This window comes from Anguilla anguilla, chromosome 19 (genome assembly GCF_013347855.1).
Source record: "Anguilla anguilla isolate fAngAng1 chromosome 19, fAngAng1.pri, whole genome shotgun sequence".
Classification (NCBI taxonomy): domain Eukaryota; kingdom Metazoa; phylum Chordata; class Actinopteri; order Anguilliformes; family Anguillidae; genus Anguilla; species Anguilla anguilla.
In genome coordinates, this window is record NC_049219.1 from 7449097 (window position 1) to 7473263 (window position 24167).

Here is a 24167-nt window from a genome sequence, read left to right on the forward strand (position 1 = left end):
AAAAAAAAAAACAACCTGTGTGAATAAAGGTGACTGCTTGGCAAAATAAAAGAAATAGCCTTTTGTGCACAAAGACGTACAGACATTTTTGACAGCTCATAATGTATAAATTGTCGTTAGAAATTGTGTTTTTATAGTTTTTTTATAGTTTTTTTTTTTTTTGTTTTCTTTACTCTCTCTTCCTAACTGTTGCAGTGGTTTTTTTTTTTTTTGTTTGTTTGTTTGTTTTCTCCCTTCTTGGGATATTGTCTGTAAACCCTTGACTTATTAAATATAGATTTAGTGTTGTAATAAACTGTTTACTGGGGCTGCTTGTTCATATGTTGTAGACTTCCCCTCCCCCCTCCCATGCATTCCTCCAACTCCTCAGTCCCATTCATTTATGTTAAAATGTCTGTGTCCCTCAGGTTCTTTTTCATAGTGGATTCTAGAACGTTCTGTGGCAGCTTGGCCAGTGCCGACTTGAGGGAGAGAGGGCTTTTTATGGTCTGTGTGCAGGGCGCCTGTGCACTGCTGTGCACCTTTTCGCAGCAGTGACTCAAAAATGGAAGAGAAAAAAAAAAAAAAAAAAGAAACCAGTTTGGTTCTGGAAATACATGCATTTATAGCGATTTGTTGTAACTCTTGTTTCGCAAATCTTACAAACCTTACCTTTTTTTCTGTTTGTCCTGTGGCAAGAGGTGTGCTGGTGTGCCTCTGTGCAAAAACACTGTGAATTTGCCGGAAAGTCTGGCGCGTCGATCATTTGAACACCCAAATGTATATATTTGCTGTGAACATTGATGTGATAACGTTCTGTTTTAATGTGTTTTTTTGGGGGTTGACTTATGACTGCTGACTACTTTATATGTGGTGGGGTTTTTTTAGGGATGTGCAGATTTGGGGGGTAGCTATGGTACTTGGACACAGACCATACCATTCCGCAAAAGTAATTTGCGGTATGCAAGAGAACATGTGACTCGTTTTTATATAAGATGCCTTATTACGACAACATGCTACGGTCTTAAGAAGTTTCCGTTTTTTTAAAAAAGATTTTCAGTGTTAATGCAATCGAGCATTTACCGAACGTAAAATTTTGGTATTTTTGAAACATTTCGTCGATTATTTGAATTTTCTATTGAAGTGAATTGAAGAGATGATAATTCTTAGTACATTGAGGAAGTTCTTGAATGGTCTTTCCCACTTCATTTAATCTGCTCAACAATGTTTTGAATCCATGTTGTTATTTTCAGATATTAGATACTGGCTAACTTAGTTCTTTAACTGAATTTTTTTTTTTTTTTAAAACACCTATGGATTTCCCCCATAGTATAATCATGGCAACTACAAGGTGAATACCAAAAATTGGTTTTGTATTAACTTAATGCCTTCCATTTGTCAATGTTGTATGTCCGTTCCATATTTTTACCATTGTTTTTTATTCAAATTTCAATTTCACAAGTAAGTGGTGACTCAGGTGAGAAATTAAGGGGTATTCAGTCATTGAAAGTGTAATTTTGGGGGTGTGAAGTGATCAGAAGCCAAAGCATAAGAACTGTAAAACTAGATGCAGTTAAGAGAGCATTTTCTTAATAGTGGGTTTAAAGGCAGTGTGTGTGGGTAGAGCTCCAAGCCTCCTGCAGCCAATCCAGTGTCTGCATTCGAGACTCTTGTGACGTCACACCCGGTGTCTGTTCAGGATTTGTTCACTGCGCCCAATGACACACACTTTACAGCTGTCGCTTTTAAAAGGCACAAGTTGTGTCCTTTTGCTACCAGTAGGGTGCGCTACAATAAGAAATCTGCCCACTCAAACCCTTATTTGTAGGTCACAGAATTGGATATTTCTCCTGATGTCTCTCAGTTTTAGTTATTTACTTTTTTTTTTTAATTTGGAGAAAAACGTTTCCCAACATTCTGCCTTTAGTTAAATTTGTAAATGGCATTAATTAGCAAGATCACTGGATTAATTCAACCAAATGCCCTTCTAGACCTCAATCCTGTACATAATGGTTTAAAAAAAAAAAGCCAAACTCAGCTTCTCTACTTTTGTCCTCTTTAGCTTGTAAATACGAAAAGTCAAAGAACAATTGCTTGTTTAGATATTTCCTAAAGGGTTTTATTGTGGCTAATTTTTTTTTTTTTTTTTTAAATAAGTTTGTCCAGTTTTGCTTTTGAACAAAGTTTGATAGGGCTCGTGGGCTTCTTCCATTGTAACGTACAGGAGAACGGGATGGGCATGGTTTTTTTTTTTTTTTTTTAAAGATGCACTGTCCTGTTTTATCCTAAATAAACTAGATTTTGCTACTTGGGAACAAAGAAATTTTTTCTGAAAGTATTTCCCTGCTGCCCCTCAGTGCCTGTTTCCAGACCCATTTGCTGTTCGAAAGGGTTCTTGTTGACATTTCTGTTTTAATTTGGCCTGAAGTGGTTTATCCAGGCATTTACTCACCTGTGTATTTGACATCTGTGGATGATTAGGCCCTTGTGTAGTTTTATTATAGTGAAAATATTCATTGAAGCACATGTTTTAATGTTCCTGTTGACTGTATACATGTGTTCTTTCTGGTAATCCAGGGTACTTTGAAGTTTTCAAAGTGGCCTTCCACTTCTGTTTCAGTGTGGAAGGGACACATGGGACCACAGAAAGCATCTCAGAGCTAGAGTACCGATCTAGAATCAGTTTTGCCAATTAGCTCATAATATAATAAGGTTAGGATATAGACAGGGGAAATCTGATCCTAGATCAGCTCTTCTGCTCTTGAGAAGCTTTATGAATGCCCTGGTCTGGCAGTGGATTTGATGTTGCATAATGCCCTCACTTCTGTACAAAGTTGAGCTGAAGTTTCTTTCCTTGAACATTTTGTGCAAAATTTGTGTTCAAATTTGAATCGTTGGGGAGACTGAAGTTTGGAACACTGGATTAGTTTTCTTTACCCATAATTCCTGTTCAGTTTCCCCACTCTGAAGCCAAACCTGAAGGCACAATTCAGTTTTATGTGATATTCCTAGCATTTCGAAATGTCTCTGTCTCAAAACTTAACTGTTTTGGGTTAGTTTTTCCAAGAACTCCTAAACAAATACAGCAAATGAGATTATTAGACTTCGGTTTTATTGAGATGCCTGCCGTGCTTCTGGAGATCTACAGTCCTGTTAGGTTTTCAGTCCAGCCCTAACAAAGCCCACACCTCATTCAACAGCTGAAGATCTCATTGAACTGCTAATTAGGAACAGGTGTTCCAAATCAGGGTTGAAATGGTGGATCTCCAGGAGCAGGATTTGGCAGCCCAGCTCTGAGCGATTGTAAGGGTGTTTTTCAGCTGAAAGAAGCTGGGTAGGTCTGCAAGTGCAGCACGCCAACATGAAGCTTGTTATCCTCCTGGCGTCGTCCTTGCTTTCAGCAGCCCACCCAAACGGCCCAGCTCCGCCGTCAGGTAAGTTCTGGGCCCTCCGGCTACGGATCTCCATGGATACGAGCCTGTTTTCCAGGCCTCGTGTGGACATCCCAGATCTGCTCGTTTCTTCTCAGGTAACGTGTGGTTCAACGGAACTCTGGCAAACTGTACTTCCACAAGGTCTTGTTTAGGCTGTATTCTGTGATGTAAGATGGAAAGCAAAGAGTTGTGAGATTGTCTCCTAAAAAAAAAAAAAATTATCTGAAACTTTGTGATATGCATTTTCCCCTTAGTTAAAGCTCTTCTCCATGATACAGTTGCACAATCTCCAGGCAATAATAGACTTGGGCTTGATCTTACCCAGGGATGTCTAGTTTTATACAAAAACTTGTGTGCACACTGTGCCTGCAAGTTTTACCGGGCTGCTTAAAATTCTAAGGTGGATGTACTGTAGCACTAAGCTAGTCTGTTCTGTAGAAGCATTAGCCGTCTTTACTCCCGTAAGTATATGGGACTCTGAATCCCGTCTCGCCACTGTATAGTCTAGATAGTCTGTGTCATTAATTAATCATATTTGGCGCGTCTTTTGTCCGTTTTTTGTCCATTTGAGTAATACCAGATCGCAGTGTGGCTCCACCACTCTGTATTGGCTTTGCATTTCTGTTAAAATCACAGTTTCGACACTAAAATATTAATAAAGGTTATTTTAAAATAAAATTGTGTTTGGTTGTTGTGTATAAGTATAACCCGTTTAGTCCGTGTTTTACTGGAATTTTCTAATTGCTTCATGTAGTCAATGTTTCCAGACGCTCCGCCCTGCGACGATTTAAATGTCTCGGTCTAAAGGCGATGTACTGGTGTGTTTAGAAGTCAAACCTTTTAAAGTGCTGAAATACCGATATGTATTTGTTTAAAATGTAGTAGGCCTAAGTGTACTAATATTGAAGGTGTTATTTTTCGGGCGATTTTATTCATATAGGCTCATCTTTAGCGGTTAAACTACACGTGCCAAATTGTGTTTTATAGCCGGACAGGCCCGATGTGCATAAATACCTACTTTTATAAATATCAGACTGAAATGGAGAATGAAGTGGTCGTTCGGCGTTTAGCAACCGTAAGGGTCTAATTCCATCGCAAATTACTGGTTTATTGGACTGGACAAACCAGAGACAATTAATCTACGGAGTAAATGCCAGTAGATACTCAGTTGGAGGTGTTTCATATAGGAGCTAACAGGAAAGCAACGTGTTGTGAAAACCATAATCTTATTTTTGTCATTTTTAGGAAATTGTCGCCCTCTTGTGGCGGCTGTGGTGAATTTATTTCGTTGGTCTTGGCAACGTATCGGGGTTGTTTTCCTCGTGTGTCGTGTGCTTCGTTTAATTTGCCTTCACTATTATTAGCGATGATGTATGTAATGTGTATTATAGTACTGAAATATATATAGATGTGAGCATAGTATAGCCTACATTGGCATGTGTTAAGTCTGCAAGTCTTTTATTCTGTCCATCTTTTCACTATCCATCTAAGGCGCCCTCTGGTGGCTGATAAGCAAAATTACGTAATATAAAATGGTACGATGTAGAAAATGGACTCGATTCATAATAAGAATGTGTAGTTAAATATTCGTTGAAGACGTCTTTTTTTGCAAACGTATTACACTATATGGGCTACATCTATACTATTTAAGTTCTTATTCGCTCCGTTATTAATGTATATGAGACCAGTGATTAATAGAGTATGGTATGGAGGCCTACTGTAGTGAAAGCTTTTCCCTGGCGTTTTGAATTTGGCTCATCAATATAATGACGGCCTACATTTCACATCAGTAACCGAACCTCTACGTATCAGCTTCGTTAATCAACTGGTGGATCTAAAGAACACAACTTAAGCTTGCCACAGCAGCTGTAACATAATGCATTACCCATCACATAGGTTATAGCTTTCACAGGATTTAAATAATCTATAAATTATGAATCTCAATGTACGGGTTGGCCTACGTCTATGAAACTATGCTCTGGTAGACAAGAAAATACTTCTATTTTTAAAGACGTATATTTCCTACACGTAGCTATTATCCAAGATATAAATGAGTGTGTGACTAGAACACTGACCGCATAATGGCTTAGTAGTGTGACGTTAATGAGTCATAATCTGAACCAGAACGAATGCTCTGACTACAGTGACGTAAACAATCTCATTCTATCAGTCAAGGCGACGCGGATATTTAAAATCTTCCGCCAAAGGTTGTCATTGCAGTCCGTGTCGGCTGTCTGGGATGCGGAATGGAAATGCAACTCCCTAAGATTAATACCATAGTGCTACAAGATGGTACTTCCGCGCCTTTTCAACTAACGAGGAGACGAATTTCCACTGATAAACTTCCTGTGCCGACCGGGGCCCGGCTGACCCTAACTCGGGGACAGCTCGGGGATGGTGTGAGTAAAATAAGTTTGCTATTATGAGCAGGGGCGCCGTGTAATCGTACATCGTGGCCACAACCATTTCACATCAGTTGGTATTAAATTCCGAAAATAAACAATGCAGTTTACAAATGTCAAAAGTTTTGATTAGCTTGACATTGTGCAGCTTCATTACTTTATATGAGCATTTTAGCACGCTTTGTTATTTCATGTGTTTAGGCTAATTGATTTAACAAAATTACCACGGTAAGAGCCTACTTCCACGTTAACAGCCTAACAGAAACCGACAATTTTCAGAACTGGAGCGATATGGTTTGCATTTCCTCAGTTGTACAGGCCGACCACAGAATTCCTACGCACTGGACCGTGCATGCGCATTCCGGATCCCATTTACAACAACCTGCACGATCCTCACCTGCGCCACTACTACCACCGGCAGGACAGGCGCAACATGCTAAAGGAAGGAAACTTCGTCACCGATGACAATGAGGTGATTCGGTCACGAGGGATATGTGGGTTTATAAATACGATATGGGCTACACAAAATATGTGTGATAATATTTATTTTCTCCGTATGTAGCCAACACTGACCTATGATATGATATTCACGTGTAACCCGTTTTTGTGTTTATCCCAGGTAACTCGCAGTTCTGAAAATGCAAGGTTCCAAAAAAGTTCCAAAAAAAGGCTAACGGAGTCTAGTAATCGCAAGTCCACTTCTAATGTGCGTTCTGTGTCACGTGCCCCAATAATCGCAATTCTTATACGTTTGCTCACAGGTGATATGCTCTTTGAAGGACTACAACACGTATGAGGAGTACCTGAGAAGGCTCAAGATGGTAGCAAACAAAACGTATGATCAGACACAGGTGAGCCCATCCAGTGCTCTCATCCGGAGCCTCTGGTCGCGCGGGAGAACATGAGCCCGTTCATTTTTGGGGCACATGCGCTCAAAATATTTTAAAAAAAGGACACCTTGCATTAGTTGGCGGGGAAAAATTGCATCACCCACAAGAGCACTGTTTCTGTCTCAAGGCACGAGGCATGTGCTTCAGCATATTATATTGGTTTCTTATCGGTGCACGTGTCTGCATCAAGAAGTTTAGTATTGACAGTGCCAGGGCCTGGGCTGGCCAACAACGTTCCCAGACCAGCGAGTGATTATGCAACATCCCCATGCAGCACAGGTGCGGGCTAACAGTGCTAGCCAAGGACCAGAATACAAATACTGAATACATAATAGATAACATGCATAAACACCCATGCATGAAAATCCACAAAACCACAAAATACCATGACCTGAATTGACCTGAACAAGTGTCAGGTAGAGTAAGGTGGGTCTTTAGTCTACATCAGAAGAGGGACCAGTAGTTATGTTGTCCTGGCCACCGTGGGAAGTTTACTCCTCACATAAGTGCACTTCAGGTCTTGAGTATCTCACGTTGGGTGCCTCGGTTACAGTCGGCGAAGATGGAGAAGGTGATGAGACTCCAGAAGAAAGGTCGCGTTCCCAGGGACGTGAGGCTGGAGGAAGTGATGGAGTCGATCCTGGAGGAAGACTCCGAGAACATGAGGAAGCTCCTCCAAACCGAGGCAGCCAAGTAAGGGGGAAACCGGGGGGAAAAGTGCATTTGCCGCCATTTTGCTATAACGTGCCACCACAGTGACGTATGAAATATTACCCTTAATATCCCGCTCCCCCTCCCCCTCTCTCGACACTGGTTTTGCCTTCCCCGGCACGTGAGATTGTTCTAAAATGGAATGTGGCAATACACGTATCGCCGTCAAACCTTTTCTTCTTTTATGCAAAGGAGAAAACAGAAGGGACAAACGGAGGTGGAGGACGAGAACCGACGACTCGAGGAGGCTCTATACACAGAGCTGGTAAGGAGCCCGGTCATTGAGAAGACTTGCAGCCGCACTTGGCATTAAGAAGAAAGCGACGCAGGTTTTATTGGACCTATAAACCAGACGTGTTTCGACATTATGCCTACATCAGAGGGTTACATTTTTTTATTACAAAAAGCTTATGTAGGTAAGTTCAAAAGACAAAAAAAATTACCAACAAGAGGTCCTCTGGGAAACCCATAACACTGAATTTATTGTTTTTGTTTGTCTCAGAATGAAGTCATTCATTCATTCATTGTTTCCTCATTTAACACACTGCAGCTGGAATTTTTTTTTATTTTTACCTTGGTTACTGATTCTGTTTTTCCCTTCACCTCAGCAATAAAGTTGTGCCAAAGGTCCCCCCGTTACTAAAGTTCAAAGTCCTTCACATTAAATCACTGAATCAACTATGGAAAGGGGGGAGGGGAGGGGGGGGGGTGGCATTATGTGCAAGTGTGAGATAACTGTGGTCCTGAAAGATGTTGGTGGTGGCAGGTTGGCAGTGGAGTATAATAGGTAAGGAGTAGGCCTTGTAACCCAAAAGGTCACAGGCTCAATTCCCCCCTAGGACACCGCCGTTGCGCCCTTCAGCAAGGTGCCCAACCCACATTGCTTTGTATACAATTATACAGTTGGATATATACATATATATGTAAATGCTATGCAAAAAGTTGTGTGAGTCACTCTGGATAAGAGCGTCTGCTACTGTAAATGCCTGTAAGGTAATGTAATGTAATGTGCGTGCAGGCGAATGAGGTTCCCGGTTTTCGGAAACCCCTCTTGCCGCGTTTCGGGGCTAACGGCGGGTCGCGCGCGCCGCTCTCTTCCAGGACCTGCTGAGCTGGACGGCCGAGGACCGCTCGCGGCTCGCGCTGCACGAGAAGCAGTACAGGCACGAGCAGAACCGCGAGATCTACATGAGGGAGGTCCGGGAACAGAAAGACCGAAGGGTATGGCAACTCCCACCGGCCGCAACGCGAGCCAGAACTCTCTGCGCAAAGGAGTCGCCACTCTAAGATAATTATTCAAACGAATTCTTTAGTCTTTTGGCACCGACCGAATGAATTGATACATAATAAGTCTGTCGTTTTAGCTGTGTGAGTGAATGTAATAACTGACGTAAATGTTAAACTCTTTCGTCCCCCTTCCAGAAACAAGCTCTGGTCAGTCGCAAGTGCTCCACCAATCAGAGGAAGCTGCAGGAAAAGATTCAAATGTCCAAAGAGGCGGAGCTCAGGAGGCACAAAGCCGAAGGCCGGGAGGGGAGTTTTTGGGAGCTGCCGTCCGGGGAGCCCCAGTGCCTGCTGCCGAGCCGGCCGCGGGCGAGAGGCGCCGCCCCGCGATCGGGAGCCGCCAGGGTGTACGGCGTCACCGCCTCCGAGGTCTTTCAGGTCTGGGGGAACCCCGAAATCCCGCCCCCCCCCGTTTTTGTGAGTTTTTAACGCGTGCCGTTGCGGCGGCTGTCGCTAGCCGGAGAGCTAACCGGGCGCGCCCGCCTGCGTCCCCTTCCCCCAGAAACTGCCCACGATCCAGCGGACGGGCGCGAACGACCGGCGGACGCTTCCGGAAAGGAAGGCGAAGGCCTCTCGGGAGAGCGCGGCGGTCGCCGGGCGCAAAGCCGACCTCCCGGACGAGGAGCTCGGCGAGCCGTCGCCGGGCTCGGACCCCCAGGGCCTGCTCCCGCTGAGGCCGCGGCTGGGCCGCCCGGCCCTCAGATCCGGCGCCGGGAGGGTGTACGCGGTCCGGGCCTCCGACGCCTTTCAGGTCAGAACCGACCCGGGTTCTCCTGTCTGCCCCGATCCACGGGCCTGACGAGACCCGCGCCCCAACACCGGCGCTTAGCGGTGCGGATCTAATCGTGCGCCCGTGTCCCTTTTTCAGAAACTGCCTTCGCTGGAGTCGTCGAAATGCAGCGACCAGTAGGAGGCGCTCTTCTATAGCCGAAAGGAGTCTGAGCAAGACAACTCTAGGGATCTGCCGGGTCAAATTAATAGGGTAGTTGGGAGATTACATTGGGTTACGGATGCCCTCTGCCAAAATTCGTAAGAAGTCTCTGGGTCTGGGGTAGCCAACGCAAAGACATTTGCGTTTAAATTGGGGGGGTTGAGGAGGGGTCTGAGAACGTAGAAGCGAAAAGCACCGCGATTGGACGGCAGACGAGGAGGTGAGGCCCAATTGGAGGAGATAGCTTGCCGCGCAGCCTAAACACAACCCAGGAGTTACTCGGAAAGAATCACAAAATCCAGTGCTTGTCTCAAGATTGTTAATGTTAATAAAAGTGTTTCTCTGTCAGATTCGTAAGCAAATTTCAACGCTTCTAGTTTAAAAAAAAAAAAAACACTTGTCCATCTGTTCCGGGGGTAATTTCGTTCTTCTTGTGCAGACTTTGTTTGCGGGGTGTGCCTGGATTGTGTGACTGGATGCAGCATGCAAGTCCTAAATGTCAAAATTGAATTAATTCATTTAATAATAAAACAGACACTCTCAAAAAATAATAAATACAATAAAGTCAGAGGAACACAAGAACATTCATAAACAGTGACCGTAATGCAGTCAAAGCTTTAGTAAATACGGATTTCACATGTGCACACACACACACATACACCCACACACACAACACACACACACACACATATACCGACACGCACACGCACACATTCACACGCATGCACAGACGCACACAGACATACACATGCGCACATGCACATATTCACACACACTTCTGTGGTCTGTTTAATTTCTCTTTCACTACTCTTCTGGTTCTCACCCTAGTATTTGCCACTCACATATTTAAACACATACCAGTGCACTTTACTCACATGCACGTACCCACAGTACATACATACATATTGCACCTTATTCTCCGTCATTGTGTATTTACCTCCGCTTGCTGTCGCTGTCTCATATTTAAAGTACCGTATTGAAAGAGAGATGTTCATACAAGTCCACGACGAATGAGCAATAACATTGAACAAAGGACGCTGGTTGTAGAGAAGTATTGTGAAGGTCTAATCTGAATCTTTGATAGTTCTCAGAGAGTAGAGTTGAGTCTGGGTTGCTGGATCCAGGAAGCACTCTTAAGATCTAAGAGGTGAGATTTCTGCCTGCTTCCGAAGATGCCAGCGACTGATTCGATGGGGGCAGTTGCCAACTTGTTCTGGGCGGGGCTTGAGGGGGGCAGGACAAAAAGGAGAGAAAAAATGACCTGAGGCTTCAGAGGTCTGATTTGACTTCCCCATGCTGGGCTCTGCCTGCTGAGTCCGGCTCCTCCCAAAATTTTTTCGGATAAGTCGAAGGATCATCTGTCTTGCCACTGTTGTTCCAGGCTTGCTTTCGTGTGCCTTTTAGGCTCGGGTTGTGACAAATGATTGGTAAAGTATTCTGCATCAGCACGTTTTCATTTAAGCAGATCAAATCATTTCCATTTGATATGAGGAAACGGGCGTTTACTGTAGCTTGGTAGCTGAGGCTGTAGGGTTTCATAATAGCCTGTGGGTAGAGATTTATAAACGAACGACTTGTAGTTTATTTGTGAATTGCTGTTGTATCTAATAATATTGCCCTTGTTTACGGAGTACAGGCGCTGAACTATGCTGGGGGGGGGACAAGAAAGTACCGACAGTGTACCGCCGTATTGAGGATGTGACATATTGTAACCTCGCGCTGTGCATGCATTGCCTCTCACGCAATCCGCTAGCTCCTTCCGGGGGAGTTCCCTGCACGATATTATTACTGAACTAGAAGTGTAGTCTGCTGTAACCTTCACACTTCATTTTACGTAGAGCTCATAGCTACGACTGTCATTGTTCTTCTACCTTCGTGATGGGCAGAATACTTAAAATCAGGAGGCAAGCTACGACTAGCTAACTTCGTGTTGGAAAAAATGTCGAGTATGTTAAACGCAGCGCGTGAAGTGAAGTGGAATCGGTCCGCTGCGGTGAGACGGGCAGCGCTTCTTGTGGCCGCTGCGTATGGGGTAAAAACACTGTACCCCATAATCTGCAAACATGCCAAAAACAAACGGGGAGATCCTAATAGGAACTCGGCTCCAAAAACTGACGAGGAAGCCGGATTAATTTTGGCATCGGAGGCAGCCGGCGAGGTCCCCCACAGGAAGACGTCACCTGCAGTAAATGCAGAATTTTTCAAGCAGATACTGGGACTCCTAAAAATACTCTTTCCAAGGTTAATAACGAAGGAGCTGGGATTGCTATGCATGCACTCGATTGCTTTGATGTCACGGACGTTCCTGTCTATTTATGTAGCTGGGTTGGACGGTCAAATAGTCAAAACCATCGTGGAGAAGCAACCCCGGAGCTTCGTCGTGAAACTAATGAAGTGGCTCTTGATAGCCATCCCGGCCACTTTCGTTAACAGCGTAATCCGTTACCTGGAGTGCAAGCTCGCCTTAGCCTTTCGTACACGCCTGGTGGACCACGCATACGGAACCTATTTTGCTGACCAGACCTACTATAAGGTCAGCAATATGGACGGTAGGCTGACGAACCCGGACCAGTCCCTCACCGAGGACATCATGATGTTTTCGCAGTCAGTGGCGCATTTGTACTCGAACCTCACCAAACCCATTCTGGACGTTATTCTGACTACTTATACACTGATACAGACAGCGAGGTCACGGGGAGCCGACGCCGTTGGACCCACACTGATGGCGGGACTGGCGGTGCTCATCACCGCCAAGGTCCTGCGCGCTTCCTCCCCGAAATTTGGAAAACTGGTGGCAGAGGAAGCTCACAGGAAAGGCTATCTCCGTTACGTGCATTCCCGAATCATTGCGAACGCAGAGGAGATTGCGTTTTACAGGGGACACACGGTAAGAGAGACGGAATAATCTAGCCCAGTGGCTAAATGTGTCCACAATACTAGTCTAGTAGCATGTAATGTAATAACGCAAGTCTTCAAAATGTTGAAGTGTTCTGTCTGACAATGATGTGGGTTTATGTCAGCTCTAACGCGGTCTTATCGGATGCCTTCATCTCCAGGTGGAGATGCGGCAGCTGCAGAAGTGCTACAAGGCGCTCGCGCAACAGACAAACCTCATACTCTCCAAGCGCCTGTGGTACATAATGCTGGAACAGTTCCTCATGAAATATATGTGGAGCGCGTGCGGACTCGTCATGGTTGCGGTGCCAATCATTACCGGGGCCGGCTTTGCTGACAATGGTACGGTGGCATCTGGAGATTTTATTATTATGATGTAGTGAGCATTGAACTGAAGCTGCCCCTATGGCAATGCATCTGTGTTTTTTTAAACAATACAGTATGAAAAATATTAGGTATTGAGGTGTCACTAACTGGATGGCAAAAGTTTCATGAGTTTACCTCACTTCCAATCCACCTCCAATTTGTTATCGCAGCTAATTGCATTTTCTCAGTCTGTTAATATGTCTTATTTCCGGACAAAAAATAGCAGTTATCTTGGAGGAAGTTAAAAACTGAATGCTCCTTTCTCACTTTCAGCCACGAGCTAATATCACAACCTTCAGATAAAGAGGAAGTTATTGAGGGTAACAATTTGCGCATTTTGTTCGTTGCTGTGTTCAAGAAATGAATTTTGATTCAGTAGGCCTGTGCTTGATAAGTAGGCTATACCCTGGCATGAACGAACTCGTCTGAAGTAGAATGTAACATCCTCTTGGGGATTCCAGTGAATTTTCAACGATGCTGAAAACTGAAAAGCTGGAAAACCACGCGATAAGATCTGGTGTCCTCCTCAGTCTCTAAGTATGGCAACCCCGCAAGCAGCGGTATTTCGGCGAAGGTCTAGGTTTGCCTGAGACTCGATCTCTCCTGTTTTTGCAGAGCTTGCTGATGGCCAAACGCAGGTACGAGTGAGCGTGAGGACGGAGGCTTTTACAACGGCGCGTAACCTGCTGGCCTCCGGAGCCGACGCCATCGAGAGGATCATGTCCTCCTACAAAGAGGTGTCATATCAGCCGCACGTGTTAGCCCTCTCACTTATAGGTGATGTCATACGAGTTAATCCCTTATTTTGGAGATGATGCCACAAGTAGACCTATTAGCCCTCTCACTTAAAGGTGACGTCACATGTATTGGTTCGCTTAGTTTGAGACACCGAGGTCAAGTCCATACAAGTAGGTTCTCGTGATTCCTTTTATACAATGAATTGTATTGTTTTCTGTTACTGTAACATGTGATGTTATTCTGCTTCCGTATGCAGACGCACTGCAAAAGTATGCAGACAATGCACCAACAGGCGTGCACTGCTTTAATTAAACCGGTCACACAGCCATGCCAACTGCCTTTTATAATTATTTCAGATTAATTGAATCATTAGTTGTATATGAATATGTGGCGTTGGAAGTGTCCTTTATGGTTGCATTACCCATCATGCAGTGCTATGTCATGTCATGGTCACGTGGGCGGGTGTTTGGCTGTCTGACCCACCCCTGGGTCCCTGTGACAGGTCACCGAGCTGGCTGGGTACACGGCCCGCGTGCACAGCATGCTCCTGGTGTTCAGCGAGGTGCGGAGAGGGGTGTACAAGCGCTCCATGCATTCCCAGAATCCCGCGGGGCTGGAGGAGGCCGTGGCCAGGCCGCCGGGGCACGTGGAGGGCCCTCTGGAGATCAAAGGTGGCCTATCTCAAAAAAAACTATACAAAATAAATAAAAGGGGGGGTTGCAGGTTTGGCTCTGGTCCTGGAGGGCCGCGGTATCCGCAGGCCTGGGGAAAGCAGTCCGCGTCAGCGCTCAAACCTGCGGACGCCGAGGCCCTCGGTCTGGGGTCCGGGATCCCTAACTTACAGCAGTGTGTGTGTGTGGCGTTTGTTCCCGCAGGGAAGGTTGTCGACGTGGAGAGAGGCATCGTGTGTGTAAGCGTCCCCATAATCACCCCTACTGGGGACGTGATCGTGTCCAGCTTGGACTTTAAGGTGAGGGACGTCATCCAGCGAGCCTGACGCTTTCTTTTAAAAAAAACATTTTTTTTAATGCCAGCGGTGTATTTGTGTCACTGAGCCCTCTCTGTCCACAGTGCTATCTCACTGGACCAGACAGCCCTTTATAAAGTCCAGGTCACCCCGTGTCTTATCACAGTGGTTATCAAGGACAGGGGGAAAAAATTAACTCTCGCCAACCTAGCTGTTTGTTAATCGGGGAAAAATCAGTTTTGACTGTTAGTATATGTGTGTGTGCGTGTGTGACTGCGTGTAAGTGTGTGTAACGGTGTGTGACTGTGTGTGTGTGTACATAACTGTGTGTATAACTGTATGTGTGTGGGTATGTGGGCGTATCTGTGTGTAATTGTGTGTATCTGTGTGTAATTGTGTACAGGTGGAGGAGGGGATGCACCTGCTGATCACAGGGCCCAATGGCTGTGGGAAGAGCTCTCTGTTCCGGGTGCTGAGTGGGCTGTGGCCTGTGTACAGCGGCCTGCTGTACAAGCCCCCTCCACACTGCATGTTCTATATTCCACAGAGGTACCGGCACTACACACACACACACACAGACACACACAGTGCATATACACACACAGACACCACATCCACACACACAAACACACGCATGCACACAGCGCATGCACCCACACACGCACACACGCAGCGATCAGTGGTATAGTCAATTTTTGCCAAACTTAGCATTGACAGAAATTTATATACTTTCTTTTGCTTTTGTCCTGGCCGTCTTGCTCTCCCTTGTGGACATAACACGCATAACAGGAAGCTCCCAAAAGTCGTTCCTGACTATGCATTAATGATGCATTGTGGGAAATGGAGTTTTGTCCGTGTGGCTCACCCTCCCCAGGCCCTACATGTCGGTGGGCACGCTGCGGGACCAGGTGATCTACCCGGACAGCGTGGAGGACATGCGCCAGAGGGGCTACGACGACCGCGATCTGGACGCCATCCTGGACCTGGTCAACCTCAACCACATCGTCACGCGCGAAGGCGGTACGTCTGGCTGGGTGGTTGTGTCTGCTGCGGTTGTGAGGGGTGGCAGGTTGAGGCGGTTGTTGTCAGTAGCGCTGTGTGGCTTGTCTGCAGGTTGGGACGCGGAGACGGACTGGAAGGACGTTCTGTCTGGAGGAGAGAAGCAGAGGATGGGAATGGCCCGGATGTTTTATCAGAAGTACGAGAGAACCACACCGTCTGTCTGTCTCTGTCTGTCTGTCTGTCTGTCACGTTATACCAGGGGAAATCTCACCGTCTGCTTGCCTGTCTGTCTGACTGTCTGTCACATTATGCCAGAGAAAAACTCATTTGTCTGTCTGTCTGCCTGCCTGTGTGTTTGTCTCTGTCTGTCACGCCTGGATTATACCAGAGAAAAACGCATTTGTCTGTCTGTTTCACCTGTGCTGTACCCAATAAAATCACCTGTCCATTTGTCTGTCTGTCTGTCTGTCTGACTGTCCGTCCCCTTTGCCCGCTCCAGCAGGTGAATTTCCTGCTAAAACCTTCTCTCCCTTCAGGCCAAAGTACGCCCTCCTGGATGAGTGCACGAGTGCCGTCAGCATCGACGTGGAGGGGAAGATCTTCCAGGCTGCAAAGGATGCTGGGATTTCCCTGCTGTCCATCACCCATCGGCCATCTCTCTGGTGAGCCTCGAGTGCAGATTCTCTCTATGGCACCTTGAGCCCTTTTATAATGATCACCATCTTCTGAAAATAAAAGTCCCAAAATGGATGTTGTGCCCTAAGCTCCTAGTGTGACCTCAGCTCATCAAAACGCACATAAATTGATTGGCAAGACTTTTATTCTCAGCCGGTAAGGAGGCCTGAATGAGTCTGAGTAGGTCTGAATGTCTGCACTTACCAACCAAAGCACTCCAACCCCAACAAAGCGCACCTCTCCTTGAGCTGCTAATTAGAATCAGGTGTGTCAAAACATACAGGATGTAGATCTCCAGGAACAGGTTTGGCAAGCCCTGTACTTGAGTGATCCCTGTCATTCTGTCAACACTCTGAAATTACTCCGGGGCGCCCCCTGTCTGCACAGGTGATGTAGCACGGCCAATGCTGAAGCTTCTCTATCAGAACCTGTGAGGCTAACGCTAACACTCTCTGTCTCTCTATCTCTGTCTCTCTCTCTCTCTCTGTCTCTCTCTCTCTCGCTCTCTGTCTCTCGCTCTCTCTCTCGCTCTCTCTCTCTCTCTCTCTCTCTCTCTGTCTCTCTCTCTCTGGCTCTCTGTCTCTCTCTCTCTCTCTCTCTCTCTCTGGCCTGCAGGAAACACCACACGCACGTCCTGCAGTTCGACGGCGAGGGGGGCTGGCGGTTCGAGCCGCTGGACACGGCCACGCGCCTCTCGCTGACCGAGGAGAAGCAGCGCCTGGAGACCCAGCTGGCGGGAATTCCCGAGATGCAACAGAGGCTGAACGAGCTGTGCGGGATCCTGGGAGAGGACTCTGTTCTGAAGACGGGAGAGTGAGGGAGGGAGGGAGGGAGAGAGAGAGAGAGAGAGAGAGAGAGAGAGGGAAAGAGGGAGAATGAGTGAGAGAGAGAGAGAGGGAGAGGGAGGGAGAGCAACTTCTATTTTTAATATCCAATGTAAAACGTTAATATAATCTGCATATTCGTTAGTTCAGAGCTGAGCTTTCCATTGCCAGCAGCTGGATACCATTTGTTACGCAATTACATAATATCATGGTGACATAATCACAATTATTACAGCAATGCATAGTTACCACATATTTGACCATAAAAAGTGGTGCAATAGCCAAATGTTTTTAGCAGTTTCGTTTACCCCATAAGAGTGAATGAATACAAACGTCTGCTCTTTTAAATGGTCAAATATATTTTTATATATTATAATTATTATATCAAGTTCCAGTTTATGTTTTGTGTACTTATTTTTAGTCTTTATCCACTCTTGAGGTTTATACAAATAGTTCCAAAAAATGATACAGATTTTAAAAATGGGAGACAGAGGAACTGGTTCTGTCTCTGTCTGGTTTGTGCCTTTGAGTGAAAGACTGTTAATACCGAATTACAGATGCACTTAGAATGTTGCTTGTCTGATGCTGCTCACTACGGTTGACTGCAGTTAGGTCTGGCTATGCGAGACTATCAGAACTCTATCTCCACACTTTGTTTCAGCACTGTGCCAGCAATGGAAAAAAGGTCTGGCTCAACCCATTGTCATTCCGGTATAGGGGGAAAAACCATAGACATGTATGCAAAACGCTCTGGTTTGTTTGCATTTCTTTAAACCAATCACAATCGTCTTGGGCGGCGGTTGCAGCGACGGTGCCATTGCAAGAACCATAGACGCATATGTGTCTATGGCAAAAACGGTAACACGCAGGTAGCGGAAGGGGAGGAGAATTCCGACTGAAATAGTCGGCCAATGGCAGGCTTATACACACAGTCTATATCCTGTGAGTCAGACTAGAGCTCTGATGCAGATTTGACTTCTGACTGAGTTCCAGACAGAGGCCTCATGTACAGGGAATGTTCCGTCAGCTTTTCTTGTCGCAACATGTTAGCAACATGCTAACATGCTAACTGCTAATGTGACTGTTTAATTTAGCGGGTAGATGCGCAGACCACAGTTCTTGTCTGTTGTCCGACCTTCCACTTCCTGTGATACTGATCCACTCAGCCAATCGTGGAAGTGCTGGAACAGTGTGTTTTCTAGAGGGAATTAGAAAGCTAATACAGTTGAAATAGATACGATACCATAGATATTTGTAAGACAATGTGACCTTCAGTAGACACTGGAAGTATTTAATTGAGAACATTTAAGAGCTCATTTCAGTTCAGAACTTCCGATTTGGGTTGGAATAGACACCAGCATACACGAGGGGTCACCTGTGCCGAGTTTGGGAACCCCTGCTGGTGTTATACATTTTAGAGGATTGGTGCCTTGCTTAGGGGTCCCACAGTGGAGCCCTGGAACAGATACCCCCCCCCTTTGGCCCACCTACTATGACTGGGGTTCCTGAACTGTGGGTAGGGATCCACCAGTGCATCCTGGGAAGGGCCGGGGAGGACCACAAGAGTTACGTTACCCTACATTCTCAACGGCCAGGTTACACACTCTTCAATGGGAACGCCGTGTTCGCTCATGCTAGAAAACTTCACTTTCATTTCCCTATTTGAACACGCTAGGCTGCATTTTAATAATTAAGAGTTCGCTTATTCACTCACTTTAGCTTCCCTTATGTAGTAGGCCGTGGGCTTTGAAGGTGTGAGTCAAGTGCGCTAGTGCTACACTTGTACCAGTGTCAGGGGTCACGCGGTACGTCGGACTGCTGAAGAGAGAGACGGGGAAAGACTCTTTGCCTTATTTGTGGTGGTTAATGTTGAATATCGTTGTAAGAACCTGGGAATGGATTAACAATGCTGCCACTTCATTAAAAAAAAAATGTTACCTCAAACGATGTCTTGGACTGAACTTGCGGGGACATAAATGTGTAACATGTATTTTTTTGTGAATAAAAGATACTTGTAAAAAAAACATTTTTGCTGGTCTGGGTGAGGAGGTGGTAGTTCACATACCACTGCTCCATACACATACACACGCAGGTACACATACTTTTTAAACTGAAAGCGTGTAAACTTTTGGGAAGCGTCGAATCCAGTCCACAATTTTGATTGAACAGGGTCTGGGCTGGATTATCTGAGCACACCACAAGGGGGTGCCAAATGTTTTTTTTTTTAATTCTCTCTTTTATCGTGGTCTTTGTTTCATTGAGTATATTCACTAAATGTGTGCACATACGTCATGGTTTCCTGGCAGCTATTTGGAGATGTACTGCTCCAAAGACATCCTAGACCAGTGGTCTCTAACCCTGGTCCTGGAGAGCTACAGGGTCTGCTGGTTTTTGTTTTCACCTTAAAATCAGCACTCAATTGAGACCCAAGACACCAGGTGAGTAGAGTTAACTGTGTAATCAACTGCTCTAATTGATTCATGAAGTGCAGAGTCACTATGAAAACCAGCAGACCCTGTAGCTCTCCAGGACCAGGGTTGGAGACCACTGTCCTAGACACATAATGCAAGGTCACACAAGGTCGCATAATCACAGTTGTACCATCCTCTTAATTCTCATTCATTGTCACTTTGTTAAAGTCATACCAGATAAATAACTTGACTATCCCTCTATCCCTCCTTTGTCGCCTAGTGACATGACTTCGAAAGCCGTAGGAGGAGACCCAGGATATCGTTCTGTCACCTGTAACAGAATTTATCTCAGTGTTAAGAAACGGATATGAGCCCTTGCTTGTTGTGTGCAATCAAATGTGGTGTGTAACGCACAAACCTCTCCCCCCCCCCCCCCCCTCTGGTGTGTACTGTATCAGTGTGTATAGTAAATACTGTCTAATGTCACTGCAGGTTTCATGTCCACGTGGCCCACCCACGTGTTTACAGGTGAATGCAATGTGAGGCTGAACTGAAAATGCGCAAAAAAATAGTCTGCCTAATAGAAAACTGTTGTCAATTGTCTGTTGCTCCATGGAAAGCATTCATTGCGATGAACTCGTTTTAAAATGCAAGGTTTAAATACAAAATAATTTCAGTTAGAGTTGTATATTTTTGTTAATGTTTACTAGAAAAGAAAACTGTTCAGTAGGGCATTGATCCTTTTTACCAGTAAAACAAATACGTTACAAAGCGATGACCAGCATGGTATATGAGTATTCAAATGATGTTGCAAACGTATGACCGTGTATTCAGATGCAAACTCGCAACCCGACGGAGCGGCACAGTTCGGAAGGCGTGGCTTGCTGAGTCACAGCGGCTCAAGTGAGGCGCACGAATGCGCGAGTCTGACAATCGCACACACGCGGCCGACAAGCCTGTAGGAGACGGCACGGAAGCGGGCTTCGGGCAACAACAGCCGTGTCTCAGAATTAAGGACGCAGCAAAATGCTTGCTAGGCGGCTGCTACGGGAGGAAAAGACAAACAGCTGACGGAATTCACCGCTGTGGATATTGACAGACCTTGTGTTGGAAAACATGGTTGAGAAGGGGAGGTGCGCTCGTGCTTTTGCTGACGTCTAGAGCGGGGTGGACAGAGACGCACTCGGCGGCTCACCGATACAAGAAATAACAATAATACCCTGATTCATTTTGGTCATTCGCGCAGTTGCTTGTGAACGCTGAAAGAATATGACCATGTCTACTGGACAAGATGAAAGCTCGGTCCGAGTGGCTCTGAGGTAAGGAATCTACGATTTTTTTTTTCGTTTTGCAGAGCGAAGTCCAGCATGACCACTCTTGTTTCAAAGAGCCTGTTATTTCGCTGGAGACTAAGGACAGGTATTAAGTAGCCTGCTAAATAATTGAGGCCAAGATACTGTTGCATCCTGCGTCCTTAGATTACATTTGAAGCATTGTGTTAAATTTGCGATGTCCTTTTCCCACTGAGGTCTCACAGCAGCACCGCCTTTTCTGCAGCGTGTAGCGCTTTTATTGTTAGGGGATTATGCTTCTTCCACAGAGTGGTCATATGCTTGCATTTCGGCCTGTACTGATGTGGTCCAAGAGATACGAACTGGGCGCAGACAGATAATATCAACGGGCTGTATATGCGTCAGGTGTCCTCACCGGTGACACATGAAAAATTGCAACAAAGCATGATGTCAGCGGTGTAGCGTCGCTACAACAGCGATATCATCTTCGTTTATAAACGGATGAAGTATTGGGGGACCACAATATTATGCATTTGTTTCTTGCCGAGCGCTGAAATATAAATTTCAGTAGTCATTATTATGAAGAGAGCAAGGTAATTGAACTGTAAACGGATCTCTTTGTCCACATGTTACGGAACGCCCAACGAACAAATATTTACATCATCCCATTGTATCTCGCATCTGCATTGTCTAAGCAATATTTTTTGTCTCGCTTGAGTTAGAAATTTGTCCAAAAGCACTACAAAGGCAAAAATAAAACGACAACCAACTGAAACTTTTGTGTTTTGACGGGAACAGCTGTTACATTGCCAAAAATGTTTTGTATATTATTGTTATTGTTGTTGTTGTTGTTATCATTATCAATAATAATAATAATAATAATAATAATAGTTGTTCATATTATATAAGCTGCCTATGTTAAGTACCTCCTTTGGTTATTCAGGAAATGTTTGTGTTGGAGACCTGAGCAGACAGGTGTAGGTGGAGTGATGAGCGGCTCCTTTTCGCAGAGGTGATTTGAGCAGGGAAAGGGGATTGGCAGGTCTTTCCGTCTGTCTGTCTGTCTGTCCTCTGGCTGTGACTGCCCTGAATTTGGGTTTGGGATTTGTGTAGTCTGTTCACTGCTTTAATTCCTGATCACCGTCTTTATCGTAAAGATATTCTTTCTTTTTTTCACGATCATTTCTTTCCGTAATTTAACTGAAACTGGGCAGCGCGTAAGTGCGACCTTTAGAAACTGTGCCGTGTTTTGTGGTAGTTCGTGTTTTACCTGTTGCAGCTGTGGGTGCCGCTAGGTTTCTCATGGTAACACTGACAGGCTGTCAACCTTTATAGTTAGTTAGTGCATTTGTTTGACATATTTATGTGCTGTACTGCTGTGTGTGGTTTGATCACACGAGCTTTTTGGCTCAAGCGCTGACATTTCAGTTAGCATGGGTTGCCTGTCAATGACTCGACAATGTGACCCAGGTCTTGCGCACCAGCAGTATAAAGATTCGGGCACCTCACTGTCACACCCGCTGAGTTGCAGCTCGTTAACATTTCACATCGCTGTAAAAGAAGTGCCACTGGGTACGTAGACCTTTGCGCGGTTTCGTAACGATCAGCCCCCTCAAACGCACCCCCTCCCCGAGCTCTGGCCTGGCCTTTGCTGTATGATGGCAGTGCTTCAACCGTGACACAGCACGAGGCTGACTGAAGCGCAAAGCTTCAGCCGTGACACAGCACGAGGCTCGTAACACAGCACAGGCTGACTGAAGCCCGGCGCTTTAATAACTACACAAGAGCATTTATTTCGAGAACATTAACACGATTGCGGCAAACTGATCCGAGTTATTCTCATATTATTATTTTCCCCATTCAAAAACTGACGTGTCAGTCGTGTCTGCTGTATGAACTGCCCGATGAGTCACTTCTCTGTTCAGTATGCGCGTCCTAATGAGAGCTCTTAACTGACAGCCAGCTGCGGGACCATGCCAGATAGGTGACTGATTTCTGTTTATGATTTTTGGGCCCTTATTTGATTTGGAATATTTTGCCCTTATTTAAAAAAAAAAAAAAAAAAAAAAAAACATATTGTCTTTTAATATTCCACTGTGAAGCACACTGATCAGCTAGTTTCCTTGTAAGAAAGGTAATAATGAAGATTATTATTATTATTATTATTATTTAATGGGAGTAGTGAAGAGTGTTTTATTGGAATTGGGAATTCTAAAACAAATCTTAAAGCAAAGAAATTAGAATCAGTGCACAGTTTTTAAATATTACACAAAAAGAACAAATAAAAATAAATCGGAAAATAAAAGGGCTGTCTTCTGTCTTTCCGGTAGTAATTTAAGAAAAGCAGAGGTGTGAAATCCAGTACCTGGGCCTCGGGGAAGAGAGTTTACACTGAGATATCAGCACAGACTGGCTCGGCTGATCCTGTCTGACTGATTTATGAATTATGAGAAACGATTCATTCAGTCAGGTTCTTCCAGAGCCGATGTTATGCACTCATCCATATCTCTCACTGCAGAGCAGACATTGAAGGATTAAAGGAAATAAAATGCCGACAATGGAATCTGTTTATATTTCTCTGTCTGTTTCTCGGTCCGCGTTGCAAAGAAAAATAGAGTGTTTCAATACAGCCAGTTTGTTTTCTAATTAATTTTATGTGTCTCTGTGTGTGTGTGTGTGTGTACGCTATGTGTGCATACGTGTGCCCTTTCTCATTGTTTTCTAAAAGAAACGTTTGGCGGGGATCTTTTCTTCTCGAAATGTCGAGTACGAAGTCCTTGCCTTTCCTGCGCTGCGTTGTCACGCTCTGCCGATCCAACCTCGGAATGCCTCGGAGGTCAGGCTTCGGCCTGGATCAGTGTGTGCCCAGGGTTTGTGTGTCAGGCCACCATTTCAGACTATGCGAAATTAAGGCTCTCTCTCTCTCTCTCTCTCTGTCTGTGTCTCTCTCTCTCTCTCTGTATGTATGTATGTCTGTACCGTATGCTTTTTTTTTTGTGCGGATGAGGTGGGATGGGTGGTTCTCCTGGCCTCAGTGTCATCCGAGAGGCTCGGGCTGGGTTTCAGTACAGAGAACTCTCTGTTCGGTTGACCTTGATTGTCCTCCAAGGAACAGTAGTTTTGATGTCCTTTAAACTGGCAGCATAGCTTTGCTTTTGTGTGTGTGTGTGAGAGAGAGAGAGAAAGGGAGAGAGAGAGTGAAAGTGAGTGTCAGAGAGAGGAGGGAGTGAGAGTGGGAGAGCGAGATCAGTGGGAAATGTGTCGGAGTGTCAGACTAACCTCAGTCTCTCTGACTGTTGGTTTCATATTTGTAGCATGAGATCACATTGTTTGTCTCAAGCATAAGTCCTTATTTCCCAGTCCGTC

The 24167-nt window shown here is 45.2% G+C and overlaps 3 protein-coding genes across 9 annotated transcripts in view; all 3 read left to right on the forward strand.

Annotated features, from left to right (window-relative positions):
* Positions 1-159: 159 nt before the first annotated feature.
* LOC118218711 (fibrous sheath-interacting protein 2-like) lies at positions 160-9745 on the forward strand. Of its 2 annotated transcripts, XM_035401332.1 has the most exons (9): positions 160-5812; positions 6126-6287; positions 6577-6666; positions 7259-7398; positions 7609-7681; positions 8518-8637; positions 8839-9078; positions 9203-9451; positions 9569-9745. In XM_035401332.1, the coding sequence occupies exons 1-9, from the start codon at positions 5660-5662 to the stop codon at positions 9608-9610; spliced, it is 1269 nt and encodes a 422-aa protein (XP_035257223.1). In that variant the 5' UTR covers positions 160-5659; the 3' UTR covers positions 9611-9745. The 2 variants fall into 2 exon arrangements, with proteins under 2 accessions (XP_035257223.1, XP_035257224.1); XM_035401333.1 differs by having other exon boundaries at positions 160-6287.
* A 1207-nt stretch (positions 9746-10952) lies between these two features.
* LOC118218709 (ATP-binding cassette sub-family D member 2-like) lies at positions 10953-19122 on the forward strand. The gene is made up of 10 exons (XM_035401330.1): positions 10953-12518; positions 12688-12868; positions 13508-13629; positions 14133-14301; positions 14506-14600; positions 15001-15146; positions 15472-15617; positions 15711-15795; positions 16136-16261; positions 16890-19122. The coding sequence occupies exons 1-10, from the start codon at positions 11571-11573 to the stop codon at positions 17089-17091; spliced, it is 2220 nt and encodes a 739-aa protein (XP_035257221.1). The 5' UTR covers positions 10953-11570; the 3' UTR covers positions 17092-19122.
* Positions 19123-20384: 1262 nt separating this feature from the next.
* The window catches only part of LOC118219118 (kinesin-like protein KIF21A), a 37074-nt gene continuing 33291 nt past the window's right edge, over positions 20385-24167 (forward strand). For all 6 annotated transcript variants that reach the window (XM_035402032.1, XM_035402029.1, XM_035402033.1 and 3 more), the window contains exon 1: positions 20385-20828. In XM_035402032.1, the coding sequence (XP_035257923.1) occupies positions 20779-20828 (50 nt within the window). In that variant the 5' untranslated portion in view covers positions 20385-20778. The remainder of the gene's footprint in view (positions 20829-24167) is intronic.